The 14321-nt window shown below is 43.9% G+C and overlaps 1 protein-coding gene across 1 annotated transcript in view; it reads right to left on the reverse strand.

Annotated features, from left to right (window-relative positions):
* Positions 1–341: 341 nt before the first annotated feature.
* The window catches only part of JPH1 (junctophilin 1), an 89142-nt gene continuing 75162 nt past the window's right edge, over positions 342–14321 (reverse strand). The window contains exons 4-6 of the mRNA XM_079796692.1: positions 10258–10904; positions 2653–2748; positions 342–2203 (exon numbers count right to left, since the gene is read on the reverse strand). Of these exons, the coding sequence (XP_079652818.1) occupies positions 2668–2748; positions 10258–10904 (728 nt within the window). The 3' untranslated portion in view covers positions 342–2203; positions 2653–2667. The remainder of the gene's footprint in view (positions 2204–2652; positions 2749–10257; positions 10905–14321) is intronic.

Genomic DNA, 14321 nt, shown 5'->3' on the forward strand with positions numbered 1-14321 from the left:
AACCGTATAGTACAGCTACCTTCTGCGACGTGGCTTCTCTGAGCCCCAGTCCCCTCCCCGCATCATTTCTATTAATTTCTCAGCAGCTCTTTCTTTCAACACCACCACCAAAATTCCACATAACTCCAGACAGTAATTTATGCACAAAGGAGACACACCTACAACTTTTTAAATAACCAACTTTTTTTTTTATTAGAGCAAATACAGTTGTGAAAACTGTACGTTATACATTTTGGTTTCAAGGATTATAAATAAAGGAACTCACAGGTAGGGAGTTCTTTTTTCACAGCAAGAAACTTTAAATAAACAAAGTCATGTTTTATTAAGTACACTGGCAGACTTCATGTGCTGTCCAAAATGTAGAGTACAGTATAACAACCCATTAGAAAGAGCCTTTCATGTAAAATACAGCTGTGCACATTTTAGAAAAATACCGACAATTTGGGCTTTGTTTTAAAAAAGCTTATAAATCATACATATATTTATAAATGGAACCAACATGCTTACTGTATAAACATATCCTTTCGTTATCTTGTTAACCCATTGTTTCAAAGCATTACACATTTTAAATAAACACTTAATAAGATTAAATATTTTATCTTTTTTAAAAAAATCAGCTTTCCCAGCGTAAAGAGCTATGGGGTTAGGAAGGAGAAGTGAGAGTATTGAGAATGACACAGGAACTTAAACGTTTCTTGGGTAAAAACGTACTTCCTAGATTTCAAAGTCAAAGCAAAATGTAAAAAATAATTCAATATACAAGTTGTAATTTTCATTTGCTCTCTTTCCGCTTCCTGCTCTCTTCCATGTTGCTCACACCCAGGATTCTCAACATATTGCACTTCTGCAAGAAACGCCACTGGGTTACTGCCCTGCAGGTGACCAAGCACCCAGTTTACCCCCCTGTGCTAACACGTGAATGGTCTCTTCCGCATTGAAAGGGTAGCAAATAAGGCCAAGAGAATCGGATTAAACCATGCAGATGGTGAAAATATTCAGGAATAGCTCCCTCTCCACAATGTCATGTTTCATAGAGATCTAACAGAAACCTTTCCTCCCCTGATTTCTTTTTAAATAATTGCTTTGAGAAAGACCCTGTAGTTTCTCGTAGGCATGCTTCTGAGTAATAAAGGATACATTATAAAACAGCAAAAAAAAAAAATCAGATTATGTCAGAATAACAAAGGACGGCGAAAGACAACTATTGAAACAAAAACGTCTAAGCCTTTAAGATGTGAAATAAAATTAAAAAAGGACTTGGAAAAAAACACGAAAGGCATCAAATTGAGAAGCAGTGATTTTACAAAGCTTTATGCTCTACCTGAATGTCTTCAACAAAAAATTTTCAGTTGGGGAAAAAGAAAAATAAAGGGAAAGAGAAGAGCAGTTATTAATAGCATCTTGCTTAACTTTCATGGGAATTAACATAGCCACTGACAAGATTCTATTTGGTTGTAAAGTACGTCAGCAATGAAACTGAATCCTTTAAACACCGATTAATGCAACCCATGCAACATTCTGACTTCTTAGAATTCTGTTGTCTTTCAGTTTTTAGAATTTAGCACCTCCCGAGTGCATAAATAACTCATCGCAGTAACGTTAAAAATGTTTAAAATTAAGTTATTTCTTAGGAAGGTAGGATGCTTTCAAATTGCTAACTTTTAAAGATACACAGCCTTTCACCAAAGGTTTAGGAAGACTAAGTGGCATTACAAAAATGCTGTCTTGTTGTCAAAATCAACACATTTCCTCTAGACTTTTCGTTGCTTCTTTTCCTTTGAGATGCAACGTGTGTGTTCATCCAGCCAGGACTGCACGTGGTCGGTGACCGTACATCATATTGAAATAAACAGCAAAAAGAGGCGTGCACAAGCAAACGCAACGTTCTCTCCCAGAACGTGTGGGGGCGTGAAAGCAGCAGGTCATGGCATAAGACTGCTGAGTGAGGCTGCCGCCCCGTTCTCGGACCCAGGCCGGAGCGAGCGCTGGGAAGGCGGCGGCAGCAACACAATCCTCCGGCCGCATTCCTCGGGTCGGGCCGCTTGTTTCCCCAGCTCCCTACTGCAAACGTCAGATGGTAAAATAGTAAGGCAGCTGTTGACTTCCATCAACAACCAAACACGCAGCTCCATACGTTTCCAGTTTAGTCACACTCTGCTAGGACAGATGGAGCAGCCAGGGCCAGGAACTCCGCCGGATGGGGCTGCTTCAGCAGGTTTTAAAAAAGAAGGATTGTTAAGTTTGGCGCTCCAACCCGCTGCCTGCTTCAGCTCCCAGAGGACCCCAAAGCCACACAGCACTCCCCCCGGGAACCGGACAGGGCCTCTGGCCGCAGTTTCCAAGGTTCCCGTCTCTCGAGAGCCCATCCTAATTCCAAGCCTCCTTCCCTGGGTCTGAGTCTGACCGGGGTGTGCCATTTAAAGGGCTGATGACACCACTGGGCACAACTGTGGGCGAAGGCTACTAGTTGTCATGACTCCACCGAAGGGTCAAAACAGTTATATCACCGAGGAGCTATGTGGAATCACATTCAGGCACAGCCGAAGTTAAAGCGAAGGACAATAGGTCGTTGTTAAAAAGAATGTGAATCTGAACATGGGACAAGAATGCTATGTTTTGTCGGTTTGTAATAGAAATCAAGGCTAGTCTTACCTTTCCTAACTCCAATCAAGTCAGAAAGTGAACAAAAAGAATGGCCAACCCGATATTCAACAGCATGACAAGGACAATCATGACTGAATTAGGGCCCTGGAAATAAAACAGAACAAAACAAGCATAACTTTTCCATTTTAATATCAGTACATAAATCAGCTCACAAAAGCAATTACTAAAAATATAAAAATACCCAACACAGTTGTGGTAAAGGAGGCATGAATAATGACAGCATTTACAAAAGGTGTAAACTAAAAATAGCAATGCCGTATTTAGATGGAGCCATCTCTGAACTTTCACTTAAAAATGAATCCTGCCTTGATTGAATCTAAACTAGGACTTAAAAAAACAACCTGCTACATTCACCCGGAACCACTGGGCAGCAGTCTGGGTGAGACACGGGTCCCTAACAAGGTCAGGGACTGCTGTGGGTTGGACAGGCACTTGTGAAGGTGCGATCCGGACGAGGAAGAGTGATTTCCTCAGAAAGGCAGTTGGAATGCGGGAGGGAAACCTGTAGGACAGCGAGGCCTCCCGGGAAAAACGTTGGGAAAACTCAAAATAAGGTTCTCCCTTGCCTTCTCTGGGCGTCTTTTTTGGACACCACCCCTTCCTTAAAATTAAAAACTACACGTGGGAAGCTGAACACTCTCAGAAATTATTTTACAGGTCTAATTTTGTTGTTTCTCTGCTCATAACCCTAACCTTTCAGAGGTCAAGTTATCCTGAAGAAATTGCAGAATCCTAGTTTGATAAATACTGCTGTAATAAATACCTCACAGCCCAAGGAACCCAAATTGGGTTGGCTTGTTTAAAAACAAACCAGTTCTGGCTGGTGTGGCTCAGTTGGTTGGGTGTCATCCTGTGCACTGAATGGCTGCTGGTTCAATTCCTGGTCAGGGCACATACCCGGGTTGCAGGCTCGATCCCCGGTAGGGGGCATAGAGGAGGGAGCCAATCTCGACGTTATTTATGCCCTCACATCGATGTTTCTCTCTCTCTCTCTCTAAAAATCAATAAGAAAACCAAAAACCCCAAAACAAAAACAAGCCAGCCTTATATGACCCCCCTTTTCAGATCTGCCCAAGCTTGGCCTTGTTGATTACAAAGACATGATCTTGGTATTTACTATTAAAATAGTGTCTTATTCTCTTTTACATATATTTTTTATTGATTTCAGAGAGAAAAGGAGAGGGAGAGACAGAAACATCAATGATGAGAATCATTGATCGGCTGCCTCCTGCATGCCCCCGCTGGGGACGGAGCCCGAAACACGGGCATGTGCCCTGCCTGGGAATTGAACCGTGACCTCCTGGTTCATAGGTCAATGCTCAACCACTGAGCCACACCAGCCAGGCTCGTATCATATTCTGAAATAGCATTAGGAGTGTTCTAAAACTGGTCTCAGGACTTAGGTGGGGAGGCAGTTTTGTTCTTAAAGATGAGAAAACAGTTGTCCTATGTTTGACTACCCAGCGAGACCACAATGAAACTGTTAGTCTTCAAATGTCTTGTCGTAATTTTGAGGGGCATGGGGTGAGTAAGTTTGCAACTGTCATTGGTCCAGTGCTTGTTTCGCAGAGTCTAGGGCTCAGGTCACATATCCTTCAAGGAGGTCTCCTTCCTGGAGGAGGTCAGGGTGATGCGCCATTTTTCTCTAATACCTCACGCTTTATTGTCATCTTTGTTAATTGCTGTTGTCCCTCCCAGATTGAGCTCCACAGCAGCAGGGCCCTGCCTTGTTCACCGCCGTGCACCCACACAGGTTGCCCGATTCATTCAGGCAACCAGTGTTTAATGAAAGCCTCCCATCTTCTGGCACTTTGCCAGGTGACATGGATGTGGTGAGCAGACTAACTCATGGCATTAAAAGAACAGGATGCCCTAACCTGTTTGGCTCAGTGGATAGAGCGTCAGCCTTCGGACTCAAGGGTCCCAGGTTCGATTCTGGTCAAGGGCATGTACCTCGGTTGTGGGCACATCCCCAGTAGAGGGTGTGCAAGAGGCAGCTGATAGATGTTTCTCTCTCATTGATATTTCTAATTCTCTATCCCTCACCCTTCCTCTATGTAAAAAATCAATAAAATATATTAAAAAAAAACACACAGGGTGACTAGTAAAATCAGGGTGGTGGAAAGGAGGAAGTAAAAATGGGTGCCTTGCCATAGGTAGTGTTAGTTCCTAAACCCCAAGGAAACGACAGAAAAAAGAAAACACCGACTGCAGGTCTTCCTAGGCCAGGACTGGGCCACGACGCCTGTGTCGATTATTTTTAAAAATTCTTCACAAGGGATTATTAGTTCCATTTCACGGAGCTGAGAGAGTGTGTTTCCCAAGGTGAACTCAGCCTGTTTGGACAAGTTAGAACTAGAATTAAACTTTGGTCTGCTTACGCCAGTGCTCATGTCCTTTTCTCTGCATCCCTATGAAAGCCACAGGCCTCCGGTTAAAAAGAGTGACTTCCCATCAACTTCTTTAAAATGGCATTTTCATCTATACCCTATGCTTCTAATATCAGAAGGACATCAGACTTTGGGAAGGACTCGTGTTTCTGTTGGAATACTTGTGTTGTAATTTATTAAGAGAGGACTAACCCAGGCAACTTCTCAATCAGGTGGGAAACTCTTATGACCCAGGAGATAATTTTGATGATGTTTTAACATCACAACAGCATGGAGATTAAGGAAATGCTGTGAATACCACGAACTTTGATTAGATTTTGCTCACGAATGTGCTACCAATTTTGGAATCGTTTCCACTCTCTGGGGTCAGCGGATTTCATTCCCAACCCCAAAGATAGGGATATGAAAGAAGACGAGGACATTTCTCTATCGAACATATATTCATCCTGTAATATGTTCTAATACACACCCCCACTTATCCTACCATTTAGAGTGCCCTCTTTAAAGATGATTCAGTAAAACCAGCAACAAAAGGTTCAACCTGCAACCAGGTGAAAAGTGAGTTCTGGGTCGCTGTGTCTGAGGGGCAGACGTCGGGACTCAAGCTCTGTGTTCATCAGGGTGCAAAGCTTTAAGGCGAAGTCCCATAAATATGACTGGTGGCCAGTTGTAGCTTAAAATAGCAAAATGGAAGAAAAAAAATCAGTCTTGCTTTCCAAGACTGACTGGGACAGGTGTCTTGAAGGAAGCTGTTTCAGGGCCAAGTGCAAGTCTTGATTGGAAGAAAACCGGGCAGTTACAAAGTAAAGTGCGGGGAGTCAGAATGTGGGGAGGCCAGCTAATGCAAGAAATCAATCCCCCGCCCTTTTCTTTCTTTAAGAGACTATCAGTTCATTTAAAATGGTGAGGAATTTCCTGCTAGAGAGTACAGTTTATTAACGTTAAATGGAGAACTTCTCCAAAAACAGAAAGACCAAAGCTTAGTTTAGTGTTAACAGCAAATTTTAATGATATGGATTGTCTTCTTTATGTGTGTGTATGTGTGTGGTTCAAACATGGCCTGGCAAGTTTTTCAAAACACGTTTTTCAATAGTTCAAAAGAAATAACGGGTAAATCTCAGAATGAACTTGGAAGCCGATCAGAGGAACGGCCGGGAAAAGGGCAGGCAGTTGCCAGAAGGGGTCGAGATTCTTAATTAGAAGACCCCTCACCATTCTAGCTGACAAGGCTCTACAGATGCTTCTACTGACCCCCACCCAAGTTGCCAGGTTGCAAAATCCTCAAAATATTGTGGTATCACGTGAGTCTACATGCAACCCCTGCCCACAGGGGCCACAAACTTCGTCAGGGGGTTACAGAGCAATCCCTGCCATGGCTCCCCCTCTCAGATTCAAGTAATTCGTTTGCTCTCAGTGATTAGCCTGTGTCCCAGAAGATTTTATAGATTTCTAGGGGTTCAATCACCAGGGTGATCCTGAGGGTGATCAGAGAATACTGGAGGACAGCAGGTTCTCAAATGGGTCGTTTTGCTCAACATGGTTTCATTATAAGATGGAGGAGAAAAAAACACACGCAATAAACAAAAAAACAATTCCCGGCCAGAGCCACTGTCTGCGTGGGTTTTCTCCTACAGCCCGATGGTGTGCTCGTGAATGCATTGTTGTGTCTCCATTGTCCCTGTGACGGAAGGTCATCCTGTCCAGGGTGGGTCCCGCCTTGTGCCCTGAGCTGCTGGGACAGGCTCCCGCCACCCACAACCCTGAACTGGAATGAGTAGGTTGGAAAAGAATGATAGTACTTGTTTTTATTTATCTTTCTTACATATGTATGTAGCTCACATTTATCTCAGTGTTGAATATTAGAAGTGTTTTGGGTCTTTATTTAGAAGTTTGGTGATGGTTTTGTGACCAGAAATATGCTGGAACTTAGCTCTTGCTTTTCTCAATTAGCCTGTGGCGAATTGGTTTCATTACCTGTCATTTCACTTAAAGTGGCCATTTCCAAGAACCTATCTGGGTACTGATGACATTAAGTGGGGACTTACTATATTTATCAACTATTCATGCTTCAGCTAGTTCCGTGTTGGAGCAAATTTAATAATAGTTTTTGAGCACTCACAATGTGTCAGGTACCAGGCTAAGAACTTTATAAGTATTAGCTCATTTAATCTTCACAACAACTCTATGATAGAGGATGAAGAAACCAAGTCACCGAACAGTTAGGAAACTTGCCTCAGGTCACACAGCAGGGACTTGAACCTAGGGCGTTTGGTAGCACAGTTCACACCCTCAGCCACTAGCCTATCCTGTCTCCATAAGCTGGTTGGAATTCTAGATCTGGTTTGGTGAGCCACCCTACACGGGGCGATTCTGACTCACACCAGATCTGCCAGCTGCCCACAGAGAGCACTGGCTGATTCCGTGTTGTTTTCCCTCAAATGTCTGCTTCAGTGTGAATGTTCCTTTAGTGTGAATGTTCCTATGAATTTCCAAGTTGTTATTTTATCAATCTCTTACTTACACAGTGTCTTCTAATCTCAAAATTGTATTAAATTGTAGTGCTCCCCAGTTTTATTACTTATTTATTAATACTCACCTGAGGATATTTTTCTACTGATCTTTTAGAGAGAGTGGGAGAGACAGAGAGAAACATCAATATGAGAGAAACACCATTGATTGGTTGCCTCTTGCACATGGCCCGGGCTGGGGAGGAGCCCGCAACTGAGGTATGTGCCCTTGACCGGAATCGAACCCGGGACCCTTTGGTCTGCAGGCCGACACTCTATCCACTGAGCAAAACTGGCTAGGGCCTCCCTGGTTTTAAAAGTTGTTTATTGACTAACTTGAGGGTAATTCTGTCACTTCCTACATCTCTGTGAAGAAAACAGTGATCAGGGTGTGAAAGGCAGCTTTTCATTATTATTGGAAAGAGAAGGTTAATTGTTAAAATCTTCCCACGAAGGTGCCACGTAAATCCTGACTTCTGGTGCCCATGGCAGACAGAGGTGAGAGCTGCTCTGCCTCCTTGGGGTGTGGAAGGGAACCTGGGAGACCAACCTACTGAGCTGGGAGATGCTTGGCTAACTCCAAGAATCACACAATTCTGCACAGAAGTCAAACATGCTTTTTCTAAACAAGGAGACTATGAAGTTTATAGAGGAACTATTACAGATAGGAGCTAGGCCACTCACCCAATTGTAAGACACCAGGGCATATGCTTCCCCTGGGGCAGTTCTGGAAGTCAACTGAACCCCACTACTGGGAACCCAAAGCTACAGATTACAGGGCTTGGCAGTGTTTGAATTTCCCTCTTCTAAATCAGGCAAACTAATATTAATGTAAATGTGAGGCTTTATTAATCTGTGGATAAAAATTCTGAAAGCCAAATGAGAAGTGAATTATTACATTTAACAACTTCAGTAGTGATATCATGTATATTATAGATATAATATCAGGATACTGATATATCAATGTTAAAAACTAAAAAAAGAATGCTTATTGAATAGTCAGAGTCTCAAAGTTATTCTGTTTTGAAACCATCTATCCTCATGGGGACTGACTCTCAGAAAGATAATTCAGTTAATCTGATTAATATATATACTTAGATAATTAAAAAGATGAGAATTTGAAAAAAAAGGTGGGAACCAGTGTTTACAGATATTAGCAAAGTCAACAAACCTAAGAAGTTTCAAACATAAGTTAATTAAAAAAATGAATTTCAATTGTTTAAACCTGTGAATACATTAAACAGACAAAAGAAACTGGTGATTGTATTATATTCTTGTTTGCTAAAATATTAACCCACACCTTTATGCAATTATGTCTCTGAAATTTCTAGTAAACATTGGGTTGGCTGTGGCTTCTACCATAAGCTAAACATGCAACACCTCTGTTCCAAAGGCATATGAATAGGTTGATCAACTGTCTATCAGAAAATACTTGCTTCAGATTTTATAAATTCTATAGAATTTGATAAAATCCAAATTCCATTTATCATTAACAAATCAAACTCATTTGATTGAGGATATATTTATCAATAACTGAAAGCTAACTGGTTGAATAACAAAAACCTTAGCTTCTCAAGGCTGATGATAAAACCAGCATCTACCAGAAATATGAAATTTCAGGAGCACTAACACTCTGAGGGGTTAGAACAGTGGTCGGCAAACTCATTAGTCAACAGAGCCAAATATCAACAGTACAACGACTGAAATTTCTTTTGAGAGTCAAATTTTTTAAACTTTAACTTCTTCTAATGCCACTTCTTCAAAATAGACTCGCCCAGGCCATGGTATTTTGTGGAAGAGCCACACTCAAGGGGCCAAAGAGCCGCATGTGGCTCTCGAGCTGCAGTTTGCTGACCACGGGGTTAGAAGACCAAGGTCGTCATCTTAAACAGTTGAAACCTGGCTTTAATTAAGTAAAATCCTAACGAAATATTTATGAGAATAATTCACAATTGCTAGAAAAGATGTTCTTTTGTCTAAAGGTACTGACTGTTTTGGGGAGTCAAACGGTGGGCTAAGAACTTAGCAAATGGTGGTGGATCACTCTTCTTAGCTAGAGCTCTGAGCTTTGTAGCCATCGGGGAGTCAGCTTTTGTTCCGGACTGCATGCTTGTGTCCCTCCAGAATTCAGATGTTGAAACCCTAACCACCGATGTAATGTGACGGTATTTGGAGATGGGGGTCTTTGGGAGGTAGTTAGGTTATGAGGGCAGAGCCCTCCTGATGGGTTAGTGCCCTTATAAAAACGAGGCAGAGAGAGCTTGCTTTCTCTCTCTCCCTCAGCTGGGTGAGGACACAGTGAGAAGATGGCCTATGAACCAGGATGTGGGTTCTCACCAGACACCAAATCTCCGGGGACTTGACCTTGGAACTCCCTACCCAATCTACGGTATTTCTGGGAGAGCAGTCCCAACTAAGACACCTACCAGGAGTGATGCGGTCCCAGCCAGTCGTGTTTTAACCTACCTGAAGGATGTTTAAGGTGGGTGGGTGGCTGGCTGAACATGGAGGAATTTCTGTCCAGAAAGCTTTTTCCTGTCTCCAGCTACACACGGGCTCAGCTCTACTCTAAACAGCCCTGTGTGTGTTAGGACTTTTGCGAGCCTAGCTGCCATCAAGGTGCAAGTCACCCCATGCTGCTCCCCGAAAGAACCAGAGTGAGGAAAGGAGGGGAAAACACAGCTCAGACAACTTACTGAATTGGCTTCTTTTTCCGAAGTAGGGCACGAATCGTTGCTTGCTGGATTCTTTGGTATAGCAAGTTCAGACTTCTTAGCTTTTGGCTCAGCTTTGCTTTCTTTGGCAACTGGTTTTGTCACAGACTTAGGGGGACTCCACTTGTTGGGTGTCGGCTTGTGCACCAGCGCCGAGGAAGAGTGGCCGGATCCTTCATCTTCCCGCACGTCTTCCGAGGGGTGCTTGGGGGCGTTCAGTTTCACGTAGTAGCCGTGGTACTGAGAATGCAGCTCCCCGTTACTGGGGTTGGGGACATGGTGGCGGCCAGAGTACTTGGACTGGGGCACGGCGGCTCCCAGCTCCTTGGAGGGAGCCTTTGACATCAGGGGCTTGTTGACGATGGCCGTCACCTGCTCATCAGCCACACTCCGTTTGTCACGGTTGAGTCTGGCCCCTGAGCTGGGGTTCTGCTTCCTCATGGGCTGGGGGGAAGGCTGGGGAGAGTGGCTTTGTCTGGGATGTGTCTCAGGAGTGCTCGGGGGTGTAGTGCCTTTGCGATAAAAATGAGGAGATTCCTTTGGTGAAGGTGGCTTTTCCGGTACCTTTTCTTCTGGATTTTCTTTAGCATCAACATTTTCCTGAAATCTCTGTTTGATATAATCTGGGCCTGGCAGGGGAAAAGTGACAATAGAAAGGAAGGTGATAAAAATAAGGCATAAAGGTTTCATCCTCATAGTATGCATCTACAGCAGGTCCCCAAATAACGTGGTTTCATTCAATGCCGATGAGATGCCCTAGGAACTTATATCGATTAGCCAGTGGGAAAACTGGTTTCATTATAAGTCATTTCACTTAAAGTAATAGAACCTATGGATGAAGTTAAGTGAGGACTCAGCAAACATGCAGTAAGTCAGCTTAACCTTTCTTCTTTTTCTCTTAAATATACTTTTGAGGCTTTGACTAAGCACAAGCACATTTCATTCCCCAAAAGGTTACTTACTGCTGAAAATGTGTTTTTTACATTAACATATGTGGTATTTATACTATTCTGATAGCCATAAAGGTGAAACCATTGTGACTTCCCTAATAATTGCACTGGCTGTGCCTACTCGCAGAACACGGAGGCAGAATCACGGTGATGGAGCCCTGCTGACCACACCGTGGGGATCTGCACATTCAAATTAGGTGGCATAACTAAAACACAGATCCTCCTCTCATAACAGTGACATGGACTCGTGTGCTCAATATTTAATAAATTACACTGTATGAGGCGAACCTACAGGCTATATATCTATTGTGTTAATCCTCACTTGATATTTTTTCCATTGATTTTTTTAGAGAGTGGGAGGGAAGGGGGGAGAGAGAAGCATCAATGTGAGAGACACATGGATTGGTTGCCTCCTGGACCGGGGCCAGGGAACGAACCCGAGATCCTTTGGTGCGCAGGCCAACGCTCTACCACTGGCCACACGGACCAGGGCAACCTATTTTTAAGGATCCTCCTTCAAAGGGTCATTCCAAGTTCCCTGCTCGGAGCCATGTCTGTGGTTTAGGTTGCACTCCACAAAAGAACTCACACATAGTCCTTCCCAGCATGGGCTTGCACTGCAGGCATCAAAGTCAAGACAGGACAGTCGTCTTTGGCCCTCAGGTCTCAGGATGGTTTATAACAATCCCATGTTATTTTTATCAATGGGAATCCTTTCATTCAAAAAAGGGACTCTGGTGCATTGTTATTTTCTATGGGAGATCTGGGGAGGGAGGGGGAGGGAGTGAGGAGTAGAGACACAGAAAGTGCAGCACAAGATGGTACCAGTCACGAGCGTTTAAGGATGCCAGTGGTCCAGGCAGGGACACTGCTGGGGCTCTCAGGGACAGCGCTCCCAGGAAGTTTCCTCCTGCTAGGGACTTCGCCTCTCAGCCCCTCTCCTAGAACCAGGCCATGCACATCCTCTGGCCACCACTCCACCATCAGCCACTTTGCACGTCACAAGGTGAAGCCAAGGTCACCCAGTGCAGTTGGTCCTCTGCTCTGCACGTGGGCAGGAGCGGACAATGTCATCTCTCCCGTGTACGAGGGAGAAACCACCCCACCAATTGCCGACAGGACTTGACCACCTCTTGCCAACTGCACAGCATCCTCATGTTCATTTTCCTTTTGCCCCCCACAACCCTGAGGGGCCGAAAACCAATTATCCTCATTGTTAAAAAGACATGCTGCCTATTTACACTTTCAATTGCTCTGCCCTTGGTGGTCTGAGAAATAATTTGTTAGGAGACTGCTATTTATTATACGAGGTATTTTCCCAAATTCCAAGCCTCACCAGACTCTTAGGAAGCAGGCATTATCTCGACTTTACTGATGTGGAAACAGCTGTAGCAGCGGAAAAACCAAATGTCACAGAGCCTGTGTATCCTTAAGATGAGGTAGAATACACTGCATAAGGTAATGTTTTAAGCCCATAAATGAGAATTCCTAGGGACCCACAATTATAATTGTATTCAGGGCAAAAACATAATAGCATTATCCCACCTTCCATCCTCCAAAGACAAATCCACCCCGGAGGGTTCGAATTTCCTGGTCCGTGTGGCCCAGTCAGTGGTAGAGCGTTGGCCTACGCACCAAAGGGCCTCGGGTTCGTTCCAGTCCAGGAGGCAACCAATCCATGTGTCTCTCACATCGATGTCTCTCTCTCCCCCCTTCCCTCCTTTCATGATCACATGCCAACAGTGGTGGTGTCTTTTCTAAATCCAGTATAAGCACCCTCTTTTTTAAAAGTTGGCAGTTTTCTTTTAAAAATAAATTGTCGACACAGAGAAAGGCCTCTCAGGTGAGTTAAGAAAAAGGAGAAACTGCAGTTTCTTTTCCGAATTTGTTCTTGGTGCTGTGACAGGGACATAGCACCCTGAGGGCTGGGCTTCACCCGCAGGCTGGCCGCGGGGTTTAGAACCCATTCGGGTCACTTCCACTGGCCGTCCACGGAGGGGCCCCTCCTCCTCCGATTGTGGAATTGTTTTTACAGAGCCTCTCCCCGGTCAAAGCAGCTGCCACCAAGTGAGAGCTGACAGCAAGGAGGAGACAGAGGAAACACTAACAGTGACAAGAGACCGATTTTTTTTTTTTGGGGGGGGTTCCTCAAAATAATTCAGTCATCGTGGGTCCAAGGAAAATGTAACTTTTTTAAAGTCAGCACTCAGGGAATATGCTTTAGTTATCTGGAAAAAGAGCATGAAGCTATCTTAAATACAAAGCACATTTTCAAATGCTTTTTGTAAATACGACTCTGTACTTTTTTTAAAATAAATTTTTATTGATTTCAGAGAGGAAGGGAGAGGGGGAGAGATAGAAACCTCAATTATGAGAATCATTAATCAGCTGCCTCCTGGACACCCCACACAGGGGAATCGAGCTCGCAACCTGAGCATATGCCCTGACTGGGAATCGAACCATGACCTCCCGGTTCACAGATCGATGTTCAACCACTGAGCCACACTGGCTGGGCTCTCCCTACTTCTTCACTTATGCTCCCATTAATAGGCCAAGTTGGCAATACTCTGGCCACTGGAGGAATATGTGTTAATGGATTTATGAAGCTATCGTTTGGACTCCATTGCACATACTCATTATGTTTGTTAACCAGACTACTCCCTTAGATCTGTAGAAATCTGATGTGTTGCTTCTTTCGACACGCTTTTTCTGTTCTAAATGTGTTAGGAAAGGCATTTCTTTCGCAATTGCTTGTGACACTCTCCTAAGACGCAGTTTTCAGGCATATTCATGTGGATTTCTCTATAGGGCTTCCAGTGAAATTCAAAATCTGTTGCGTTCCAAGAATTTACTAGAAGGATGGAAGTACACTCTAGCACAGACTGTCCGATTTGAAAGGGTCCTAGCATTACTATGCATTGAATTTAGCTGGGTCAGGGACTCCATGTCCTCCACAGCTGTGGCTCCAGAGCTGCCGCCTCAGAGACACCTGGGGTACGACTCCCGGAGACTTAGATTTCATGAGGATGAAGAGAAGCCTAGAAATCTTGAGGTTTAACAAGTATTTCAGGAGGTTCTAACGGATCCAGCACAGGC

This window comes from Cnephaeus nilssonii (genome assembly GCF_951640355.1).
Source record: "Cnephaeus nilssonii genome assembly, chromosome: 18".
NCBI lineage: Eukaryota > Metazoa > Chordata > Mammalia > Chiroptera > Vespertilionidae > Cnephaeus > Cnephaeus nilssonii.